Below are 24,296 nucleotides of genomic sequence, written 5' to 3' on the forward strand. Positions count from 1 at the left end.
TCTGGCTTTTTAAAGTGTATCATAATTCTGATGAAGATTTTTATTTTTAGAAAGAAAAAAAAGAAAACAATAGAACATCTTCATAATAGTTACTACAGTAACAGCTACCATGTTTATCAGGGAATGAGCTGTAATATGTACCAAAATTTCACACATAATTGAACCTATCTTTCTATGAATCAGACCTGTTTTTAAGAAACTGCCTTTATTCTATAAACACTGTTTGTGTGCCTGCTCTGTGCAAGCCCCATGCCCAGTTAGTAGGGATTCAGAGTTTATCTAACATAGATATCCTTCACAAAAACAGATGTTTTATTTTTATTCATTCATTCATTTATTTTAGAGATAGTATCTCGCTCTGTAATACAGGCTGGAGTACAGTGGCAAGATCATAGCTCTCTGCAGCCTCAAACTCCTGGCAATACTTCTGCCTCAGCCTCCCAGGCAGCTAGGACAACAGGTGCAAGCCACCACACCTGGCTAATGTTTAAAAAAAAAAAAATTTTTTTTTTTTGAGACAGAGTCTTGTTCTGTTACCCAGGCTGGAGTGCAGTGGTGTGATCTCTGCTCACTGCAACCTCTGCCTCCCAGGTTCGAGTGATTCTCCTGCCTCAGCCTCCTGAGCAACTGGGATTACAGGCACATGCCACCACGCCCAGCTAATTTTTGTATTCTTAGTAGAGGCAGCGTTCCACCATGTTTGCCAGACTGGTGTTGAACTCCTGGCCTCAAGTGATCCGTCCACCTTGGCCTCCCAAAATGCTGTGATTACAGGTGTGAGCCACCTGGCCTAATGTTTAAAATTTTTTGTAGAGGTGTGGGTCTCGCTATATTGCCCAGCTGGTCAGAAATATGTTTTATTACTACTTAATGTGTCGAAAGCAAAGCAGTGGGCCAGAGAACACAAAGGCAAGGATGACGAGCCCTCAGGAAGTAGGGAAAGGCCTCATGGGAGAGATGGCGTTTGTTTAATCTGGACCTTAACTGGTAAATAGGCATTTGCAAAATGGAAATTTGTTATTTAAATCATTAAAGTATTATATGCTGATTACCTGGTCATGTAAAAAGATCTCTCAAAAAATAGTAACTCATTAAATTTAATCAATAGTGGATGTATTAAGCACTTACTGTATGTCAGGAAATGTGCTTGCTGCTGAAAATACAATGGGAAACTGCCAAGTCAGAGAACAGTCACCGAGACCAGCCTCAGGTTTGACAATGTGCTGGAAGGACTCACAGAGCTCACTGAATGCTGTCATTATGCTTGTGGTTGTGGTTTGTCACAGGGAAAGGATTCTGATTAAAATCAGCCCAAGGAAGACGCAGGTAGGACAGAGTCCAGGGAAGTTCTGAGCTTTCAGTTGTCCTCTCCCCACAGCGTCCTGGGCAGCATAACTTCCCTGGCATTGCCGTGTGACAGTAGCACAGAGTATTGGCAACCAGAGAAGTTCATCCAAGCCTTGGTGTCCAGGATTGTTATTGAGGCTCCAGCCCGGAGGCACAGACAACTGGTCCAGGGCTAATCTTAGTCTCGAGCTCCTCCAGAGGTGGAGCTGATACTGCATGGGCCAAGCGCCCACCCCAGATCATCCGGTTAGATCCTCTAGTGTGACCCAAGGCCCCTAGGCAAACAGAAACACTCCGGTCAGGCACAACATTCCAAGGTGTTCGAGTTTACCTCCCAGAAGCTGAGGGCAGAGGCTCTCTTCAGCCAAGGCTAAATTCTTCACTGTACAGAAGCAAAACCAGACTCTGTAAGTTTATAAAGCTCACTGTAAAGTGAAGGAGATTAATAATAAATGGATGATTTTCCAAATATGTAATACCCAGCTGCAGCAGGGGTATGAAGGAAAAGCCTGGGATGCTGTCAGGGAGGACACTGCCTGTCAGGAACATCTTCCAAAGGAATCAACTTTTGGGCTGAGATTCCTAAAAGATGAGAGGGATTCATCAGGTGAGCAGTGCAGGGAAGAGCATTCTAGGAGGGTCACAGTCAGCGCAAAGGCTCTGAGGTGGGAAGTAGCTGGGCACGGTCCAGGAACTGGAAGAAGAAAAGGGGGCTGGAGCAGAGACCAAGAGGAGGGAATGTGGTTGCTGCATTGGAGATAGAAGCAGGGACCTGATCCCAGGCGACCAGCCTGTGAGACCCTGAAAGTGATGGAGACTTTATCTTCAGTGCAATGGGAAGCCACTGTGTGGTTTTAAGGTTTGAGCATGGATACTCATATTTGTGATTTTTGTTTTTGAAGGGACACAAATGTGGCTCCTGTGAGAATAGCTTGTTAGAGATCAGTGGAGGCAGGGAGACTGTTAAAACACTACTGCAGGCCGTGTGCGGTGGCTTAGGTCTGTAATCCCAGCACTTTGGGAGGCTGAGGTGGGTGGATTACTTGAGGTGAGGAGTTCAAGACCAGCCTGGCCAACATGGCAAAACCCCCTCTCTGAAGCACAAGAATCACTTGAACCCAAAAGAAGGAGGTTGCAGTGAGCCAAGATAGCGGCCACTGCACTAGTGAGACTCTGTCTCAAAAAAAAAAAAAAATGACAGCAGCCCTCCTGATGAGAGATGATGGCTGGAACTAGGGTGGCAGCATGGAGTTGAGAGAAGGGGGCAAGTTGGAGAGAGCAGGAGGAGGCAGAATTGGCAGGACTTGTCACACATGACTTCCTGCCAGCAGACCCTCAGCTGTCACACTTGCCGCACCCTGTGGACATCTCGCAGACCCATCTATTTGTTGCTTCTGCCCTCCCATAGACAGAGAACCAGACAACCAAACTCACTGGAATGATGTGTAAGGAAGGAGAGGCAGCCTTTGAAGGGGTAACAAGTACAATCCTGTTAACTTGTTTCTTATCTCTGAGCTTGCTGCTCTCTGTTCTGGCTGCTGAACCCCAAGTCTCAAACCTTCTAGCCTCACTTACAGTTTGGGCTGTGTTCCAAACAATTGTGGTTGCCAGAGCGGTTTACTGTCAATAACTCTTTCAAATAATTGAAATGTTAATGATCATAGATTCAGAAACAGCATGAGTTAAATCATGCTCTCCCTAGAAAGACATCTGTTAACTGGAAAAGCCTAATATAAAATTTTCTGCACAGAACCTGGCACTTAGGAGGAGCTTAGTAAATGTTGAAGAAATGAGAAGACACCTGATCCTCGTTTAAACATGATCATTAAAGTTTTCTGTACACCTGTGGTGTGTTTTACCAAACCCAAACAAGACCTACTACTTACATACTCCCTTGATTTTCCATGTGTATTTCCTATTTTCTGTTCCTTTCTTTGTAAAAGGAGTGTATGAGGCTTCGAATATACCCAAAAATGTGGCAAATATGCTCTGCCTATTTTGCTCTTTTTTTTTTTTTTTTTTTTGAGACGGAGTCTCACTCTGTCACTCAGGCTGGAGTGCAGTGGCACGATCTCGGCTCACTGCAACCACCGCCTCCCAGGTTCGAGCAATTCTCCTGCCTCAGCCTCCCTGTTTCACTTTGTTAATTGGCCAAATAACTTATGCTTGCCCAGAAACAATTAAAAAGAGGAAGTACTTTTAGTGCTCACAGAATACAGTCAGTAAGAGACCTTGGATTTTCCTTTCCAACTTGTATATTGACTAGTGGCTAGCCAGGACTCTTAGAGTGCTGTCACTTAGCCAGTTGGACATTTTCTGCTTCCATGTATATGGGAGGAGGGGGATGCCTGTGGGATCTTGGGTTCAAGTCAGCTGTAAACAAAAGGTGTCTTAAAAGAGGTAGGGATTACAAAAGGGTGTAGGGGTGAACTGCTAAGTGCTTTGTGTAAATTGGCAGGTAATCTGTAAACACTTGCCAGCTCAGTTCAGAATTTGCTGCGTCTTGAAATCTGATTCTTCAGATTTATCAAACTACAGTTTGGTTTCTGTCTTTCTGCCCAAAGGCTTTTTGGCTGTGGACTGCAATACCTCCCTTTCCCAACCAACGCTCCCCACCCCCCATCTCCCCACTCGCCCCACAATCAGGATCGTAGAAACCTAGCCTAGTGCAGTGGCTCACCCCTGTAATCCCAGCGTTTTGGGAGGCCAACGCGGGCGGCTAACTTGAGACCAGGAGTTTGAGACCAGTCTGGCCAACACGGTGAAACCCCGTCTCTACTAAATAAAAATAGAAAAAATTAGGTAGGCATGGTGGCGGGTGCCTGTAATCCCAGCTGCTAGGGAGGCTGAGGCAGGAGAATCGCTTGAACCCAGGAAGCGGAGGTTGCAGTGAGCCGAGATCGCGTCACTGCACTCCAGCCTGGGCCACAGAGCGAGACCCTGTCTCAAAAAGAAAATAAAAGAAACCAGAAACACAGCAGGCCTAGAGCATCAACTTTTTCTAAAGAGGTGCAGTGGCTTTGAATGAACTTTCTAAGTCCTGAGAGTCCAAAAAGGGAAACGTTCGTTCCAGGAAGAGAGTATGTGGGGTGGCGGATCCTCTTTGCCGGCCCTGAGCCAGGCCTTTAGCAGCTGGGAGCATCTGGCGGGAGCACCTCGCGGGAGCACTGGACTGGAGTGCGGCCAGGCGCGGCGGGGCCACGCGCCTCCCCAGCAGCCAATGGGCGGCGGCGGCGGCGGCGGGCGGGCAGCGCGGGCGGGGCGGGGAGGCGCGGGCGCCGCTCGCTTCAACTTGAGCCCCGGGCAGTGCGCGCTGCTGCTTGAGCGACGGCATTCGCTGGCTGGTGCCGGCACCCTGGGGCTCGTCGTAGCACCTGGGGGGGCATCCCCGCCCGACCTCGGAAGGACCGGGAGACAAAGGTGAGGAAGTTGGCGAAGGAACGGCGCGTCTTTGTTTGCAGGTGCGTTCAGAGGGAACGGGGGTCGAGGCAGGGACGGCGAGGCGGGCGCGGGAGACCCGCGGGACAAAGGCTGCGCCCTCCCTTCCCCGAGTCAGCGCTTAGCGAGATGCCTGGTCCTGGGCGGTTGAAAGGGCTGAAGAGGGGGCCCGGCTGGTGGGAAGGAGGAGTGAGGCATGTATAAAATGGGGGGAGGCATCCTTGGACCCCCAATTCGCCAGTGCATCAGGACTGTTTGGGGTGGGCTATTCATTGATGTGGTCTGCACAGGGCATTTCTGCCGTGGACAGCGTTCTGCGATTGAGGCAGTGACTGCCTTCGCCTTACATGCCCCGTGGTGAGGCCACATTTCTGTCTTCCTGTCTACATTAGGACTGAAAGATATTTCAGGGTTTTGGTAATCCAATATTTGGATTAAAAGCAATATTCTTTCGTGTAGAAAAACTGCATTTCCAAATGCTTTAGAATATTGGTGTGACTTCCATGCGAGAAAATATCTCAAATTCCCCAAATGTAGAAACTCAGCCAGCTCTTGGCACTGAGAAAGAAGTAGTGTTTTTGAAAGAGAGGCGTGATGATTTAAATATTGCTTACAACACTCTATTAGCTTGTAGGGGAATCTGTGCCTTTTCTATTATCTGTTTCCCTATATCAATATTGTAACCAGGCACGTCTATGGATTCCCTAATTAATGTGTAGCTGTGAATCTTCATTACTGCCTTGGGTGGGAGAAGGCGGGAGGAGGCGGCAATCCCATTAGTCTTTTTCTTTCTTTTTATAACTCTGCAGCTGCAGCCTGGCTTTGACTTGTATCGTGAATGGGGGTTCTGCCTGCTTTCCTCATGCTGTTCTCTTTTAGGTTTTCTTAGGCCATTGAGCAGTTGGCCCCTCCTCCAGCCGAGCTCTGACACAAGAGTAGTTTGTAAGATTCTCTCTAAAGTTCAGATCCTTGCTGCTGCCTTTTAGTTAGTTGCTTTCAGAAAGGAATTGTTAAGTGTCCTGAGGCCTTTCCTAAGAGGTTAGAAGCAAAATGTGTTGTGAGGAAAACAACCCTAAATACGTGTTTGTAAATGTGGTCTGTAATTTTGTAAAAGTTATAAGTAAAAGAGAGTGTGAATTAAATGCTTAAGAGGGGAAATTCCGTAAAGCATCAGCCAGTATCATCAAAGAAGGTGTCATGGTGTGTAGCTCTGTAAGAACCCTAGTTTCCTTTTTGTTTCCTTTTTCTTTTTCTTTTTCTTTTTTTTTTTTTTTTTTTTTGAGACGGAGTCCCTCTCTGTCGCCCAGGCTGTAGTGCAGTGGCACAATCTCGGCTCACTGCAACCTCCACCTCCCGGGTTCAATTGATTCTCCTCCCTCAGCCTCCTGAGTAGCTGGGACTACAAGTGCACACCACCACACCCGGCTAATTTCTATTTTTTTAGTAGAGACGGGATTTCACCATGTTGGCCAGGCTGGTCTCGAACTGCTGACCTCAGGTGATCCACCTGCCTTGGTTCTCCCACAGTGCTGGGATCACAGGCGTGAGCCTATAATCCCGGCCTAATTTTATCATTCTCATTTTGCAGATGTGAGAAACCCACTTTTGTAACAGCTGCCACGATTTTTAGTTCCAGTTTTTCTGCAATGGGGATAATCTATTTAATAGGTATTTATTGGACACCTGCCATGTGCTGGGCATTGGTGCTGGTATAATATTAAGTGGTATAATAAATACAACAGGTGGCTTCTTCCTTTCTTGGAGCCCACACTATGCTGGCGTGGGGCCCATTGCAGGTCCTCTGCACTGGAGCATCCCTGGGAAGCAGTGTGGATGACACCGAGGTGAGACAAGAAGATACTGCTGCTGCCCTGGAGGTCAGCTAAATGCGTGGCAGTAGGTGCAAACAACAAGGGGCCTCAGGTCATCTGCACTCCAAGGGTGGAAGTATTAATCAGACCAGTGGGCCACTGGGCACTAAAGTCGGTCATCTTCAACTTGCTTACTTTGATCCGTGGATACCTCTCAGAGGAGCCTGCAGCTGCAAGGAGGGGCAGAGCTGAGTTCTAAAGAGTTCGAACATTGGCATTGTTGATTTGAATGGGGTAATTCCAGTTTGTTACAAAAACTATCAGTCATGCAGCCTCCTTGTCTCACCTCTACAGCTTGATAACCCCTCCAGGAAATGAATTTCTCTTTTTTTTTTTTTTTTTTTTTGCAGATGGAGTTTCACTTTTATCGCCCAGGCTGGAGTGCAGTGGCATAATCTTGGCTTACTGCGAACTCTGCCTCCCAGGTTCAAGCGATTCTCCTGCCTCAGCCTCCCAAGTAGCTGGGATTACAAGTGCCCGCCACCAGGCCTGGCTAATTTTTTTGTGTTTTTAGTAGAGACAGGGTTTCGCCATGTTGGCCAGGCTGGTCTCGAGCTCCTGGCATTAGATTATCCGTCCGTCTTGGCCTCCCAAAGTACTGGGATTACAGGCATGAGCCACCACACCAGGCCTAGGAAAATGAATTTCATTCTGTACCACTGGCTGAACAAAGCTTTATGTCTGGACAGTCTCCCGAGTGTTAAGAGATGACTTAACTATGTCCCTATTTACTCTCCATATACATTTCGTGGGTTTTGGAGAGTAAACTGATGGCACATAACCTCTTATCTAGGTTTTCAGATTTTTCCACAAATCTCTAGGATCACAGAAAAACATACTAAGTAGTAGTGTAACTTGTCTTTTTAAAGGACCTGTGTTGAACACAGAATATGACATATTTGAGAAGTTCTTAGACTTTTGGATTCCTTGGGCCCTAACATAATACCTAGTATAGGATGCCCTCCATAAATAACCCACTTGTTGAATGGGCAGATGAATGAATGTAGATTAAAATACTTCATTGTCTACTTTTAGGGTTTAGTTTTGACCATCCATGTGCTTAATGTTTATAGTCTAATGGTTAATATGCTGTTCGGCAGATAAGGAACATCCGTGTGTCAGGCACCTTGTGAGGCAGCATGAAGGACTGAGACAGACAAGGTCCTGTTCGAAGAGGCAGGAGATAAGCTGGAAAAACAACTCAGGAAGCAAGATGATACAGGTTATGCCGAGTGCCTTGAAGACCATCAGCAACATGATGCAGCAGAGTAGCTCAGAGGGGAAAAGGGGCCATCAGGAGGCAGCCCATCCTAGGAGGCAACATTTGAGCTGGGCTCGAAGGCTGAGAAGCCAGCCACATGGGGAGTGAATAGAAAGCACTGAGGAACGGCTGGGCGTGGTGGCTCATGCCTGTAATCCCAGCACTTTGGGAGGTTGAGGCAGGTGGATCACCTGAGGTTAGGAGTTCAAAACCATCCTGACCAACATGGTGAAACCCCATCTGTACTAAAATTACAAAAAAAATTAGCCAGACATGGTGGTGCATGCCTGTAATCCCAGCTACTTGGGAGGCTGAGGTAGGAGAATCACTTGAACCCAGGAGGCAGAGGTTGCAGTGAGCCGAGATCATGCCATTGCACTCCAGCCTGGGCAACGAGCGAAACTCCATCACAAAAAAAAAAGGAAAGCACTGAGTAAGTGGAGCACTCAACATGCACAAGGATGAAGAGGAAGCCAGTGGTTTGTGCTGGAAGAGGTGGATGGGGACAGGATCCATTAGGGCTTCTGGGCAGTGGTTAAAGGTTTGCCATGAAGTGCCTGTGAAGAGGGTTAACCAGGAGAATGCCATAATCTAGTTTATTTCCTACAGAAAGATCTCAGGGAATGGATGTTGGGAACAGGAGTGGAAACCGAGGGACCAGTTGGCCAGCCCTGGTCCGGGAGAGATCAGTGACGTGGCAGAGGGCATGAAGAGAAGCAGGCAGATGGGAGAAACGCGGAGGTTGAACTCGCCAAGTTGACTGTACAAGACGCAGGAAGGGGTGTGATCTAGGACCACACCTGATTACTTTGATGCGTTGTTTATGTCTGTAGAAAATACATGCTAATAGAAGTAATGACTGTTCGAGGACAAAGTTATTAAGCCATGGAACAACTCTCTTTACATTTATGTTGTGTCAAGACCTTGATTTGGGCCAGACATGGTGGCTCATGCCGGTAATCCCAACACTTTAGGAGTCCGAGTGCCCCCAAAGGATCACTTGAGGCTGGGAGTTTAAGACCAGCCTGGGCAACGTGGCAAAACCTTGTCTCTACTGAAAATACAAAAATTACCTGGGCATGGTGGCGCATGCCTGTAATTCCAGCTACTAGGGAGGCTGAGGCACGAGAATCTCTTGAACCTGGGAGGTGGAGGTTGCAGTGAGCTGAGATCGTGCCATTGCACTCCAGCCTGGCCGACAGAGAAACACACTCTGTCTCAGAAAAAAAAAAAAAAAAGATGACTTTGACTTTTCTTTGGTTTTCCAGTGTAGATAAGCAGACGTATCCATCCAGTGCAATCGTGTGTATTTGGCCATTTTTCCAAGATGTTTTCACCCTTCCATACCCTTTCTGTCCTTCTCAAGTGGTTATGAGACCTTTGAGCATTTTTCTATGTTCTGGCGTGAAAATAAAGAATCAGACTAAGAAGAGGAGATAGGTTTCAGCCTTAATTTATACGGAATTGTTCTACCTTTGTTCCCAATTTATAAGAATCCATTCATAATTACTTTTTTTTTTTTTTTGAGACAGAGTTTTGCTCTGTCACCCAGACTGGAGTGCAGTGGCACAATCTCAGCTCACCACAATCCCCGCCTCCCAGGTTCAAGTGATTCCCCTGCCTCAACCTCCCAAATAGGTGGGATTACAGGCACGCACCACCACGCCCCACTAATTTTTTGTATTTTTAGTAGAGACGGGGTTTCACTATGTTGGCCAGGCTGGTTTTGAACTCTTGACCTTAAGTGATCCACCCACCTCAGTGTTGGGATTACAGGCATGAGCCACTGCGCCCGGCCCCATATTTACATTTGAAGTTTCTTCACATGCAGCGTCCTCTGTAGTTCCAAGTTGATATTCTCTCATAAATATAAAATTTGTTCCATATGTATTTCAATTAAAAGAAAGTAACTTTCTTAGTAACTTTGCAGGAAATTCAGTGAGCATTTTGAGAGCTAGAGAAGCCATTTCCTTATAGATGTAAAGTAGAACTAAATACTGAGTTTCTGATAGGATTCTCTGCCCCCTTCTTCCAGCTGCAGAATTGTGAACTTGAAAGCTGATGACATGTTTGTCAGAGAACTTGAGTTTTGAGGTAACTTTGGTTTGGTTTTGCAATATATATATATATGCATAGAAAATATTCCTTCTGCAGTCAGTATTTTGAGCAGATGGGAAAGGGCAGGAGTGACTGGAGCTGCCAGCCATTTCAATCTAGACGCCTGGACTGGGTACCTTATAACATGTAAGCTTGTCTGGGGATGAATAAATTATAGCAGTTGAAATAATTATGATAGAGGACAAGCAGCAGCCGAGGGCACAGTTGACAACGGGGCCAAGTTGGCCTGATTCTGTCATATCGGAGCATGCATCTGTTTGCCAGGTTACCTGAAAATGCTGTTTTCGAGGATTCTGGTGTGTTTTGTTTTTCTTCGCCCTCCCCCTTAAAACATTGTAAGAGCTATCGCCTGCTAGTGACCTTTTAGAAATAAAATGGCTGGGGCAGACGTCCGCATGGCTGCTGCTTCACATGTTGGGCATCCGTGTAAGATTTCAGTTGAGCAAAATTTGGTTCTAAAGCATTTGCAAGTTGTAAACGCTCTTACTCCTGCATCCAGTGCTCTTACTCCTGCATCTTGGTGGAAGAGTTTCTAGCCAGCCCTGGAGTTTGTCACCAGTAACGAGAATTATTCTACCATCTCAGCCAGTCACAGGGTCCCTCGATTGGTTTACACTTTGCTGTTAACATTTTGAAAATGTTCATTGTTTTTTTGACAGGGAGCCTTGCATTTTCGTTTTGCACTGGGCTCCACGAAGTATTTAGCCAGTGCTGTCCATATCGTATGTTGCACCCTGGAAACAGATTGTCCTCTAGAGCAGGGGTTGGCAAATTTTTTCTGTAAAAGGCCAGATTTTTTTTTGTAATTATTTTTTTGAGACAGGGTCTCACTCAGTCACCCAGGCTGGAGTGCAAGTGGTGTGATCACAGCTCACTGCAGCCTTGACCTCCTGGGCTCAAGCAGTCCTCCTGCCTCAGCCTCCTGAGTAGCTGAGACTCACAGGTACCACCACACCTGGCTATTTTTTAAAATAATTTTTGTAGAGATGAGGTCTCGCTATGTTGTCCATATTGGTCTCGAACTCCCAGGCACTGGCCACATACTAAATATTTGAGGCTCTTGGAGCCATGCGGTCTCTGTTACAACTACTCAGCTCTGCAGTTGTGGCGCAAAAGGAGCTGTAGCCTCTGCATACGTGAATGAGTGTGGCTATGGTCCAATACTCTTCATTCACAAAACAGTGTGAGATTTGGAGGGGATCGTAATTTGCTGATCTCTGATCTGAAGGACCTACATAGAACCCTTAATGACAATTCAAATAGGGATTTCGTCACTTGGAAGTAAGAAGGTTCAGTCATCTTTGCCCAGCTATGTGTTGTGTTGAAAATTAGCCCCCAAAGAGACTTCTTGCAGAAGGTCAGGGTCTTTGAGCCTCTTTTTTTTTTTTTAGTATGACATACTTATTTTAGTTGTCAAATATGGACAATAACAGGAAGCCAAACTCAAATAATAATAATAGGGTGTTACAAAGCCAGGCATAGTGGTACCCACCTGTAGTCCCAGCTACTCTGGAGCCTGAGGTGGGCAAATCACTTGAGCCAAGGAGTTTGTGTCCAGCCAGGACATCTAAGACTCCGTGTCTTAACAAAAACAAAGCAGGATGTTGCAGCAGTGGCATTGTGGTTTTTGTTTTTTAAAGATTCTTCATCATATTCAATGAAAAAGGAAAAAAAAAGATGCTGAAACAAAGAGACAAACTGCCTATAAAAAGTAACCTGAATAGCAGGGCACGGTGGCGCATGCCTGTAATCCCAGCACTCTGGGAGGCTGAGGCAGGCAAATCGTCTGAGGTGAGGAGCTTGAGACCAGGCTGGGCAACATGGCGAAACCCTGTCTCTACTAAAAATACAAAACTTAGCTGGGTGTGGTGGCACCAAGTCATCGCAGCTACTCGGGAGGCTGAGGCAGGAGAATTGCTTGATCCTGGGAGGCAGAGGTTGCAGTGAGTTGAGATGGTGCCACTGCACTCCAGCCTGGGCAGCAGAGCGAGACTCTGTCTCAAAAAAAAAAAAAAGTAACTTTAGTAAACAGAAAGAGTACATATTCTTTCAAACTGTATCAAGAAGTTAACTCCTGCCATTATACTCTAGTACCTCTGAGGGGCGGGAGGAATACTTTGTGGGCGCCCCAAAGGGCAGCTTTTCAGTCCATCACTGCCTCAGCACGTATAGGAATGTGTTGTCTTGGGTCTTTTACCGAAATGATAAGCAGGGGTTTATTTCTCTTAGAGCACAAATATAAAGAAAATTATCTGGGGATAAATCTTGATAGAAATCAATATACAAGGGAAATTGATATATTGACTTCTTCAGGAGCAGAGGAGCTATTTCTCATTTAGACAAATGTTCCAAAGAAGGAATCTCGTTAGGAGCTCTGGCAACATCATTGTTGTTTCTGCTGGAGATGATCAGAGTATAGATTCGCTTTGCTTTTAAATAGAGTCATGAGAGATTAATAATCTTCTCAGAACTTGCCTCCTGCCTGTTCAGATGAAATATATGTTTTATTAACATTGTTTCAGCTGACATGAAAACAGGATGTGAACCAAAGTCATTTTAAAAGTGCTGTCTGCAATAAGCAATAGCAGGAGAAAAAGGAATCCAGCCACCTCCCTACTGTTCGTGGCATCGTTCCCTTAGCTTCTTACCAACATGATCAGGAAGAAGGGAGTTCTCTGTTTCCCCTACTTAGTTATTCACATATTCAAAAATATTGATTGATTGCCTACTGTGTGCTTGACAGTGGTAAGTGAACGGGCAGAAAGGTTCTTGCTCCATGAGCTTTACTTTTTTGCTGGAGAGAGGGACAGGGTAGTTTCAGATGGCTGTGAGTGTTGACAATGACTGGGGGATCCTCAGGGTTCTTTTGGAGGCAGTGATGATCAGGATGATGACGGGAGGGCCTGGGGGAAAAGCAGACCAAGCGGTGGAACAGGAAGCCCAGAGGCTGTCAGGCAGGGGCAGTCTTGTATGTTTCAGAGCAAAATGGTCCCAGTGTGGCTGGATGCAGGGAGTTTGTGGGGGGAATTGTAAGCAGGGAAGTCATGGAATAAGTGGCAACTGAGCAGAGGATGATAGGAAGGTAATTTAAACCAAACACAGCACTTAATTACCATCACCAGCTCCAGCAGTGATGGAACCAAAAGTCCAATAGGGACAGAGAGAAAGGCAGAGCAGAGGCTACTCCCACTGAGGGGAGGGTCCTGAGCAGAGCCAATTAATTGGGAGGGAGCCAGGCTCAGGTGCTAGGTGCCCCAGAGCTACACAGCAGAGAAGAGCCCAGCCAGCAGGCCTGCGTTCTGTTTGCAGATCCACCACCTGCTAGCTGTGGGCTTTGGAGCAAGTCAACTTAAACTGTCTGACCCTTCGATTCCTCATTTGTAAAGTGAGAGCCGCGATGCATCCCCCTGCAGGGTTGTTGTGTGGCTTGGTGACAGTGCGTACCAAGAACAGAGCCTGGAGAGAGAAGCGAGCACGGTCAGGAGCCACTACTGTTACTTGGTTAGTGGTAATCAGCCTTCCTAGGGTTGGTGTCTGCTTTTCTTTAGATATTATTGAGTTTACATTATGCCAGAAATACTTGTATCTAGATGGAAGTTAACAAAATTCAGGTCTGGGCATGGTGGCTCATGCCTGTAATCCCAACACTGTTTGAGAAGCTGAGGTGGGTGGATTGCTTGAGCCCAAAAGTTTGAGACCAGTCTTTGCAACATAGTGAAACCTCATTTCTGCAAAAAATAAAAGATTAGCCGGGTGTAATGGCAAACACCTATAGCCCCTGCTACTTGAGAGGTTGAGGCCAGAGGATTGCTTGAGCCCTGTAGTTTGAGGATGCAGTAAGCTATGATCATGCTACTGCAGTCCTGCCTGGGCAACAGAGCAAGATCCCATCTCAAAAAAAAAAAAAAAAAAAACCAAAACAACAAACAAAATTCAAATGAAGGCCATATGTATTGGCTTTCCATGTTATCTACCTTAGTACTCCTTTGAACTGCACAAAGAAAGCCCGTTGAAAATTCAGAAAGTGATTTAAGAATATGCCATATCCACAAGAGGTCCTCGGTGTGGCTGGGTGCTCACCAGGTTTTTAAGTAGGAGTCTTGTCTGCACCTTGCCAGGAGTTTGTACCTTGATGGCGTTCTGGCATGGAAACCACTATGCTGTCATTTTCCCTGCTCTGAATCAGTTCTAAATCCTTATGCGTTCCTGCGTTTTGTCAGATAGGAGCCTTCTGGTGTCAGGGTGTTTTGTTTTGTCTTTTTGAGACAGTCTTGCTCTGTTGCCCGGGCAGGAGTGCAGAGGCACGGTCTCAGCTCACTGTAACCTCTACCTCCTGGGTTCACTTGATTCTTACATCTCAGCCTCCTGAGTAGCTGGGACTACAGGTGTGTGCCACCATGCCCGGCTAATTTTTGTATTTGTAGTAGAAACGGGGTTTTGTTATGTTGGCAGGCTGGTCTTGAACTCCTGGCCTCAAGTGATTCACCTGCCTTAGCCTCCCAAAGTGCTAGGATTACAAGTATGAGCCACCATGCCTGACCTAGGATTTTTTATTTTTGTTTTACCATCTTGACTTTCAGAAAGGAAGCTAACCCATGGTTTCACAGTTCAGGTAGAATTTATGTAACGTTATCCTTTCATTATACCCTAAACTTTAAAGTTGAAACTGGAACATGGCATAAATTATCTCTCACTTAACCACTAAATATAAGTTGTGTGTGTATTCTTTTTTCTCGCAGATATTCAGAGATGCAAGATTTTTGCATTTGTTTTTTTTAATCTGTGATATAGCACAGATGAAAGCTGAAGCTCGTTAATTCTTGCTTAAAGTCTTCAAAGATGGACTTTTAAAAATACTCATTTCCTGGTTGCTTTTAAATATCCTTTTCCCCCTCATTAGTAAGCGAACTGGTAACTCTGTGTCTTCCCTCCAATGGCATGAGAAAGTCCTTTGTTTAGAAGAATGTGCCTTGAATTTCAATAACCTTAACCACTTTAAATCCTAGCTTTACACTCTTAAGTGCTGGAATTGTAACTTTCCCATCATGGCGTTGCTGGGCAGGACAGTGAGGTGGGAGGGGAGCTTGCTTTGGAAAGGAAGGCACGCTTGGTCAGAGGCAGGTGTTCATGTCACCGGTTGATCCTGGGAAGGATAGAACCTTTCCCTGAGATGAATTCTCTGAATGTCAGCCAGAAATCAGATGATAAATTTGCATAAATTCGGTATTCATTTCAGTTCAGAGGCCTTTCACCTGTGGCATGTAGATTCTAAAGGGGCCTGGGGTTGAGTTTCAAGAATCACTGAACTGTTCCAGCTCTGCCCCCCTCCAAAATTGTGTATAAAATTGGGAGTCTGTGCACTTTTTTTGGGAGGGGGGAGTGTTTTCATCGGATGCAAAGGTGCCTTGATCCAAAAGAGGTCAGGAACCTTTCCTTTCTCCTGGTGGAGCTCCCCTTCCCTCTCTCACGTAGTGGTTGGCCTGGCCTGCACTGTGAGGCCATACTCAAGCCGCCACCCTGTAGGAGCTTTCTGTGGATTAAATGATGGAATCTTTTGGCACTCTCAGGACCTGAGGGCCTCTGTGATTCCCATTTTACAGATGAAGAAACTGAAAAACAAAGAGGCTAAGGGCCCTGACCAAGGGCAGACAACTAATCACACACACGCACACGCATACACACACACACCCCTGAAGCTGGATGGAAAAAATAAACTGTCAGACTCAGGAGCTGGTGCAAGAATTTTCATGACGTAAAGTTTTGCAGCGTTTACTTCATTGTCCTGTGGATAATGGTGAGATGTGTGCTCCAAAGGCTCGAGAGATGGCCAGTGATGAAAGACAAGCATCAAAAAGAAGGATGCAACACAGACTTCTGCAAAAATGGAGTAAGAAGTCTATTGGCAAGTCCTTGCCTTGCGTGCTCAGTTTGTGAAAAGTGGACAGTCGTGCGCAGCATGAGAAGTAGGTGGCCGTGCCAGGGAACAGGAGACGGCGTCCTCTTCCAAAAAGCTGGAAGAGACGTTGTCGTTCTGGTGTGCTGGGTTGTTTTTTTTGTTTTGTTTTGTTTTTTTGAGGAATTTTCTTTTCGTTTGGATTCCAGTTACACATGCCAAGTACTTGTGTTATTTCAGGCTTATATTAATGAAAACATTGCCAATTACTCCCGCATTTACTTTCCCAAGGAATAACCGCGGAGAGCATGCTGATCAGGCAGCCTGGGGGTGTGCGGCTCATGTGGAATAAATCTTGGGGTTTAATTCTTCCCACTGGCATCTTGTACAGCGAGAAGGGAGTAAGCTTACGCCTGGCACTAAATTTAGCCTTCTCCACCCTCAGACGGGCTTGTCTTGTGCAGAAGCCCAGCTTTGAACTGATGTTTTCTTCCCAGCACATTTACAAGGTGCTGAACTGGAGTAGCTGCTGGCGCTGTCTGTGACTCTTCTGGGTTTTTGAATGACATTTCAAAGATCACTCTGCGGTCTCTATTGATGGCTGATTTTCACTTTGAGACTTAAATCAAGCAGTGTTTATTAACCCCAAATGAATTAACTGTGTTAAAAGTTTGCAGTATCGTTTTTTCTAAGTCCGCCTTCAGGGAAAAACATAGTAGCTACATCTGGATGGTATGTTTTTAAGTGAATCACTAGCAATGGATCTGATTTAAAATATCCAAGGCTACAATAATAATTATACACAAAAGAAACAGGTTGTATTCTCAGATTGTTAGGTTTTTAAAGTTTTTGTCACATACTACAGATAGGCTTTTTATTAAGAATAAGAAATTGAAAACATTTGGCATAATTAAAAGCAAGTCAAAGCACTAACAAATCCTTTTCTGATAAAAATCTGAGCACTAAGAAGTTCCTAGCACATCTGTTCTGAGTTTAGGAACCCAAGAATTAGGGAGGTTGTGTGACTTGCATAATGTTACCCAGCTGTGGATTCAGACTGGGACCAGCATCCAGGTCTCTGGGTCCTTTGCTGATCTTGTAAATTGCTACCCAATCATGGCTTTGATAGGTGGAACCGAGTAGCACAGAGGGAACTGAGCCAAGAGGTGACTCTCCAGCATCGTGTATCAGCTGGGGTCCAGCAAACCTGAGCAGAGGGCCCCTGCCCCTCCCCCAGGTCACTGTCCTTCCGTGGGAGACAGTCCATCTCAAATGCTGCCCAGTACAACCCAGCCAAAGAGATGAAGCTGTTGGATGACGCAGTGATAATAGCTGTTAACATTGCAGGTTATTGCAGCTTTGTTACATGTCCAGCACTCCCGTGCACACATCATCCCGTTTAACTTCATGCTTATAGTGCCCCTGAGCATTATGAGCATGAGCAGGTGTCCTTATCCCCTCTTCAATGATGAGGAAACAGGTTTCACAGGGCTTACCATGTAACACAGTGTGCCTGGCACACAGTGGGGCCCTGGAAATCTATATTGAGTAAATAAAGGTAGGCAGTGTACTTGAAGGAATGTAGCTACCCATCTGGATTTGAGCACAGCTGTGTCTGCCTCTTCAGCCCAAAGACCCTCCTAGGAATTTTTAGCCACCTCTTTCCCTACAAAAGTTCACCAAAAGAGAGAAATATTCCCTGTTCCTCTAAAACCCTAGGTTCTTGGCCAAACCCTTTGGCCCTACCTTGAATACCTGTGCATAGGAACTGTGTTTGCCATTTAGGAGACAAACCATTAGGGGGCTCTGCAGGACTGTGTAGAAATATGGAGTACCCATCATGGGTGCATCTAAGACGAATTCGAGTCCTGCAGCTTACCGTCAAACTCTCTTCCCCATGTAGTAGCTATGTGACCTGTTTCCTCAGCTTTCAGAACAGTAATATTGACCTTGTTCAGTTACTGTTAGGGGCCAGACAGAGCTCAATAAAGGGTAACTGTTGGCTGGTGTTATTGTAATCATTAATACTGGTCTTTTTAGCTGCCCTGGGGCATGCTGACCACAATGGCTTCCCTTCAGTACTGAGGTAGATTTGCATATTTTATCACAGAAGTCAAATGTGCTTATTGTGTAATTTTCAAAGAGATAAAGTAAAATCCCCTATAATCCTCTTTCCATATTACAGTTGACAGTTCGGGTGTTATATTCCAAGTTTTTCACTGTGTATATATAAAAATACACATGCAAACATTTTGTTGTTTTTATGAGACCATGCATCTACAACTTGGCTTTGTTTTTGCCCCACTTACTAGTGTGCCATGGTCATTGTTCTGCCTCAGGGTGAGCAGCTCTTCCTTTCCACTTAATGACTTTGTGGTTCACTGTCTGGTGCGCTTGGCATTTCATGCCATGATTTTAGCTCCATCCCTGCAGGGTCCTGCTGGCCGCTCCATGACCCTGGCCGTAGAGTGCCCGAGAGAATGGGTTTCTGTGAACATTGGGTTTCTTCCTTTCCTCCTCATTATCTATCCAGTACTCCCTGCCTCTTCGGTCCAGTTGCTCTGTGTACGGTGCATGCAAATCGGCTGTGACAAGGCCAGAAAGGAATGGTGTGAGCTCCATGGGTCAGGGGGTTAAGTGACTTCATTAGGGTCCCAGGCAGCTCTGGGCAGCTCAGGGAGGGAACTCCAAGAGTGTGGCCCCAACCAGACTTGCACTCTGCTCCTCTCTCCGTTCCATTCCTCTCTTTGCTGACACATCTCTGATCTCTCCCACTTTGAACTGTCATCTCCTGTCTCTCCCACTTCCCACCCCTGCCCTTGACCTTCTGTGCTGCCTCTCTCCCTCCCTGTTGCCCTGTAAGGATGCAACTCAGGAAAAGTGCCTGGATTCCAGTGGTGTAGCTCTGTTAATAGAGTGTCCGGAATGTCGATAAAACAGGTAAGGTTGTGTCCATGCCGTTGTTTCTGTATGTTTTGTATTGGGAGCAGGTGGAGCTGGAAAATGAAGACACGTCCTCTGCCAGTGTTTACTGCAAACAGTTTCCTGTATTTGACTGTGATATTTTAAGCTTGATTACCTCCCCCGGTTGATATGTTGCCTCTGTAAATTCAGCTGGCATCTCTTGGCTTCATCGTACTGTGGCTCAAAATACACACTTCTGGGCGATACAGTTGACCTAAAATAAGCACAGAAAGCCTATTAATCGCTGCAGAGTTGGGAAATGAGATGAGCTGTCAGTGCTCAGACTCACTGTTAACGGGGCTGTGTTATTTGCGGGAAGCCGTGTGAATGCTAACGTGTTGTTTCTGCTCTGTTCCCTCACGCCTTCCCGGATTCAGAGAGAGGTAACCGGCCGATTTTCACTTCTCCCCGCTTTGTGGTGTCTTAACGTGTCTGGCAAAGCTCACTTGCTTTCTTCATGTCGCATTGCCATCCTCACAACCATCCTTGTCTTTGAAAGGCAGAACTTTTGTTTTGTTTGGTTTCATTTCGCCTTTTATCACCAGCATTTAAAACCAAGTCTGGAATTGCGTCTGCGTCCCTCATCCTCTACTGTGTTTGACCCTGGTTGTAGAAGGTGATGGGCTGAGTGATTAAGTCTAACACCAATGTGGTCAGTCTTACTAACGACTGAGAAAAATCTCATCAGCATGACAGGGAGTGAATGTGATGGAAATAGGATATGTACCATATTGTAGAAGGAGGCTTTTCATGCTTCTGGAAAAATCACATGGCCAGGTGTGGTGGCTCACACCTGTAATCCCAACACTTTGGGAGGCCGAGGTGGGTGGATCACTCGAGGTCAGGAGTTCAAGACCAGCCTGGCCAACATGGTGAAATCTCATCTCTACTAAGAATACAAAAAATCAGCTAGGCATGGTGGTGGGCACCTGTGATCCCAGCTACTTGGGAGGCTGAGGCAGGAGAATCACTTGAACCTGGGAGGCGGTGGTTGCAGTGAACCAAAATGGCACCACTGCACTCCAGCCTGGGCAACAGAGAGATACCCTGTCTCAAAGAAAATAAATAAATGAAAAGAAAAGAAAAATTAATATTAGTGCTTATGTTACATATTCTCTAGAATTTGATTGGTAAGGGTTGGCACTAGGCTACTAGCCTAGCCAGAAGCACTGATTCAGTTTCAGTGTCAGTTATTAGCCAAAATATATGGTCCTCCCTCCCCACCACAAGAAGGGTAGAACCACGGAAAAGACGAAACGAAAGCCTCAGTTGTGTTTTTCCAGTGTTCTGCGTGTCCGCCTGCCCATTTGATTGATTGGGGACTTTAAACTCCACGATTCCATAACTACCACTTAATAAAAACTACACTTTTAATGGAAGAAGGGAATTTTGAGATTTTTCTCCTTGAAAGAATGATGATTGTTCCTGCTGGGCAAAGTGGAGAGACAGGAAGGTAGATCTCCTCGTTGTGTCAGAGTTGGTCTCATGTAACCTCCCTGCCTGGTTGGGAGCTGGAAGTGATGAGTCCTCAGCCAGTATTTCCTGCCACACTGGTGGTGTGACTGCCCCCTGCTGGTGACTGTTTTCCTCAGTGATGTGCTGCTGTCATTGCCCAGTGGTTAAAGAGGGAGAGAGACAGCATAGATTGGGCGGTGACACCTCCATGGCTGGTCTTCCAGAGAGTGTGATTAAGAAAATTTGCCAACTTCACTGACTTTTTAAATCACTTTGAGGAGACCCTGGCGGGGGGAGGTGGTGGAAGATTCTGGAGGCTGAGGGCTGTGCGTGTGGATGTGAGCTCCTTCATGTAAAATAACAGCCAGTCCCATCAGAGTCAATGGTGAAGATATTTTCAGGTGTTTGCTAGTTCCTATCCTCCTTGTTTATGTGAGTGTCCTTGCTGGGAAGCAGTTGCTGTGAATATTAACAGTAGGACTCTGTTGTAGAGAGGGCTACAGATTCTAGTTTGCCCAAGCCACCTCAATGATTGCAGGTGGTAGAATTTCAGATCTCTGTTTACACACTCTGTGTCTCATGAACGTGCCTGGTGAAGAATTCTCTGCCAAGCCTGTGTGTTTACCCAGGTGACGAGTACCTGGGATGCTCCTTTCAGAGCCTAAAAATCTTAGCATCTTTTTAAGCTTGCAAAGAAGGAGAAAGTAAGTTACGGTTACCAAGCAAGAGCCTGAACTTTGTGAAATTAGTGATGTGTGCATATGATACATGTGACACTGGGTTAAAAAGAACAGAAAACCAAAGTCTTCCATGTGTGTGTGTTGTGGAGGGGTCATTCTGGATTGACCATCTAGAAAGATGAAGTTTCTCATGTACTTTCGCTTCCCAGTTCCTCCCACTCTCAGAACAAGATTTTCAAAGTGCAGTCAGAAAATCAAAGCATCCAGTCTTGAAAACAGGACTCATTCTTCCTCCAGACCTTGTACAGACTGTCAACCCACATTTTTGTGTAGCCCAGGAACCCTATAATTTCACTGTTCTCATGTGGGCTTACCTTTTGAATTCTATTTTTTATCTCATGCTGGGCCCTGCACAGGTGAAACAAAGAAGAGAGAAAGCCCTTTGTCCTAAAGTGCCAGAAGTGCAATGTTTGGATCCAATCCCTTTGCTGCTGTCTTATCCTTATTTGTGGATGGCACCTGCCCTTTGCAATAGCATCAATAGCAAGATAAGCTGGGAGGAAATGGTCATTGGGTATATGTTAGCAAGTCTTAGTATTATTCATATGAGTGCAAATATTTATTAAAAACACCCCTCGTGGGGCCAGGCTTATGCCTGTAATCCCAGCACTTTGGGAGGCCGAGGCGGGCGGATCACTTCAGGTCAGGAATTTGAGACCACCCTGGCCAACATGGTGAAGCCCCGTCTCTACTAAAAATACAAAAATTAGCCAGGTATGGTGTCACATGCCTGTAATCCTAGCTACTCGGGAGGCTGAGGCAGGAGAATTTCTTGAACCTGGGAGGCAGAGGTTGCAGTGAGCCGAGATGGCACCACTGCACTCCAGCCTGAGCAACAGAGCAAGACTCCATCTCAAAAGAAAAAAGAAAAATCCCTCATGGATAAGGTGACAGTATTTCAAAGTGGGCTTTTTGTTTGACTTCTTTTTCCTCATTTATAATATGGTACCTACAATTTATTGAATGCCTATCGTGTGCCAGCCTTCACAAATTCCCCTGAATAAAACATGCCATGTATTTGACCTGAGCAAATGTGATTGATGTGAAAGATGTTATCAAATTGTGGATACTTGGTAAGGAATCCCAGCAGCAGAGAACTGGTGAGAGATTGTGTGTAATGTGAATCTAACAGAAAAGGACAGGCGAGTTCCTGCCAGTTACATGGGCTCTCGTGCAGCTGACAAGGTCAGCTTGTTCTGTGCCACTCCAGAAGGCGAAACTGGATCCTACAAGCAGAAGTTACAGGGAGGCAAGGTTCTGTTCATCATTTAGAAAAAATATATTTTGAGCCAGGTGTGGTGGCAAGTGTCTGTAGTCCCAGCTACTTGGAAGGCTGAGACGGGAGGATCACTTGAGTCCAGGAGGTCGAGGCTACAATGAGCTGTGATTGCACCACTGCACTCCAGCCTGGCCAACAGAGTGAGACCCTGTCTTGAAATAATAAAATGAAAAATAATATATAAAAATGTTTTAAGAAGACATATATATATTATTCACTGGAGCTTTCCACCAACAGAACAGGCTGATTTATTAAAGAAACGAGATGTCCTATCATGGAAATACTCTAGGTAGGTACCATCTGCTGGTGGTGCTGCTGTAAAAGGGACTTTGAAAAGTTAGCCTGAGTCACAGCTAAGGGGTCTGTAGATGCCTTTTTGAAGAGAGGTAAACACATAAGCAAATTCCACTTACACTAAGAGAGTTGCAAAGGAGAGATTTAGGGAGAGAATAAGTAGTTCTGGCTATTTTTTAAAATAGAGTCTGCTTTTGCCAGGCATGTTGGCTCATGCCTGTAATCCCAGCACTTTGGGAGGCTGAGGTGGGCAGATCACTTGAGGCCAGGAGTTCGAGACCAGCCTGCCCAATGTGGTGAAACTCCATCTCTACTAAAAATACAAAAATTGGCCAGGCATGTGGCTCACGCCTGTAATCCCAGCACTTTAGGAGGCTGAGGCAGGCAGACCATGAGGTCAGGAGATTGAGACCATCCTGGCTAATATGGTGAAACCCCATCTCTACTAAAAATACTAAAAATTAGCTGAATGTGGTGGCACACGCCTATAGTCCCAGCTACTTGGGATTCTGAGGCAGGAAAATTGCTTGAACCTTTGAGACGGAGGTTGCAGTGAGCTGAGATTGCACCACTGCACTGCAGCCTGAGCGACAGAGTGAGACTCCGTCTAAAAAAAAAAAAAATTAGCCATGTGTGGTGGTGCACACCTGTAATCCCAGCTACTCAAGAGGCTGAGGCATGAGAATCACTTGAACCCAGGAAGTGGAGGTTGCAGTGAGCCAAGATCATGCCACTGCACTCCAGCCTGGGTGACACAGTAAGAATCTGTCTCAAAATAATAATAATAATAATAATAATAATAATAATAATAAATAGAGCCCGCTTGAATAAAGAAGCATTTATTCATTCATTGCATAAAGATGGATTAAGATCCCACTGCGTGATTAGAATGCTATTTAACTGAGAATATATAAAAGCAATCTTTGGTCCTTTTTATTTTTTTAATTAAGAAATTTGAGGCTGTCAGATAAGATGTATTAACACTGTCATTTTTCTACAGCAAAACTCTAGCCTGGTCCTCTGGGGGAGTGATTAATTACTGAGGAGGACAGCAAAAAAGACAGTAACGAAAAGAGTTGGAAACACCAGGGCTCAGTAAGCAGGTGGCAACAGGGACTTGATTCCTGGTACTAGCTTCTGTCACCATTTAAAGAACAGACACAAGAAACTATAGCTCTAAGCCTTCCACTTCCTGGCTTAGAAAAGAAAATGCAATGATTCTCATGACTGCAGGCATTAAATGGAGTGGGACTCCGTGTATGGGGAGCGGATGGCTCCTGGACCAGCCTTGTAAATGGCGAGGGAATGGCATGAGTTGGAGCAGAGGGCAGAAGTGGGTCTTGCTGCCAGGTGTCAGACAGATCGTGGCTGATGATTGCAGGTGGTAGAATTTCAGATAATCACAGGTTCCTGGGAATCTAGAAGCTGTTGGAAAAACTGGGAGCCATGTTCTTTCTGGCCCTCGGAGATCTTTTGGACCAGCTGTGTGGTTTTACAGACGAGATGCTGAAGCCTGGAGCCTGCGTGGCTGTGTGAGGCCCCCGGTTAATGAGTACGGCTCCCATCCCGTCTGAGATGGGACCCTCCTTGTGTTCTGGAAGCCGGGAGTGCTAACGGAAGGAGAGCCCTCAAGGGC

At 45.8% G+C, this 24,296-nt stretch overlaps 1 protein-coding gene across 20 annotated transcripts in view; it reads left to right on the plus strand.

Moving 5' to 3' along the window:
- APBB2 (amyloid beta precursor protein binding family B member 2) overlaps nucleotides 1-24,296 on the plus strand; it is a 402,192-nt gene that overhangs the window by 352,140 nt on the left and 25,756 nt on the right. For 12 of the 20 annotated variants that reach the window (XM_031664637.1, XM_031664627.1, XM_031664626.1 and 9 more), the window contains one exon: nucleotides 19,270-19,275. The exons of 6 other annotated variants lie outside the window; for them this stretch is intronic. In XM_031664637.1, coding sequence (XP_031520497.1) covers nucleotides 19,270-19,275 — 6 coding nt within the window. Of the gene's footprint in view, nucleotides 1-4,607; nucleotides 4,809-19,269; nucleotides 19,276-24,296 lie in introns of those variants that run through there. 2 more of the 20 variants (XM_009206725.4, XM_009206724.4) reach the window with 2 other exon arrangements.

This window comes from Papio anubis, chromosome 3 (genome assembly GCF_008728515.1).
Source record: "Papio anubis isolate 15944 chromosome 3, Panubis1.0, whole genome shotgun sequence".
NCBI lineage: Eukaryota > Metazoa > Chordata > Mammalia > Primates > Cercopithecidae > Papio > Papio anubis.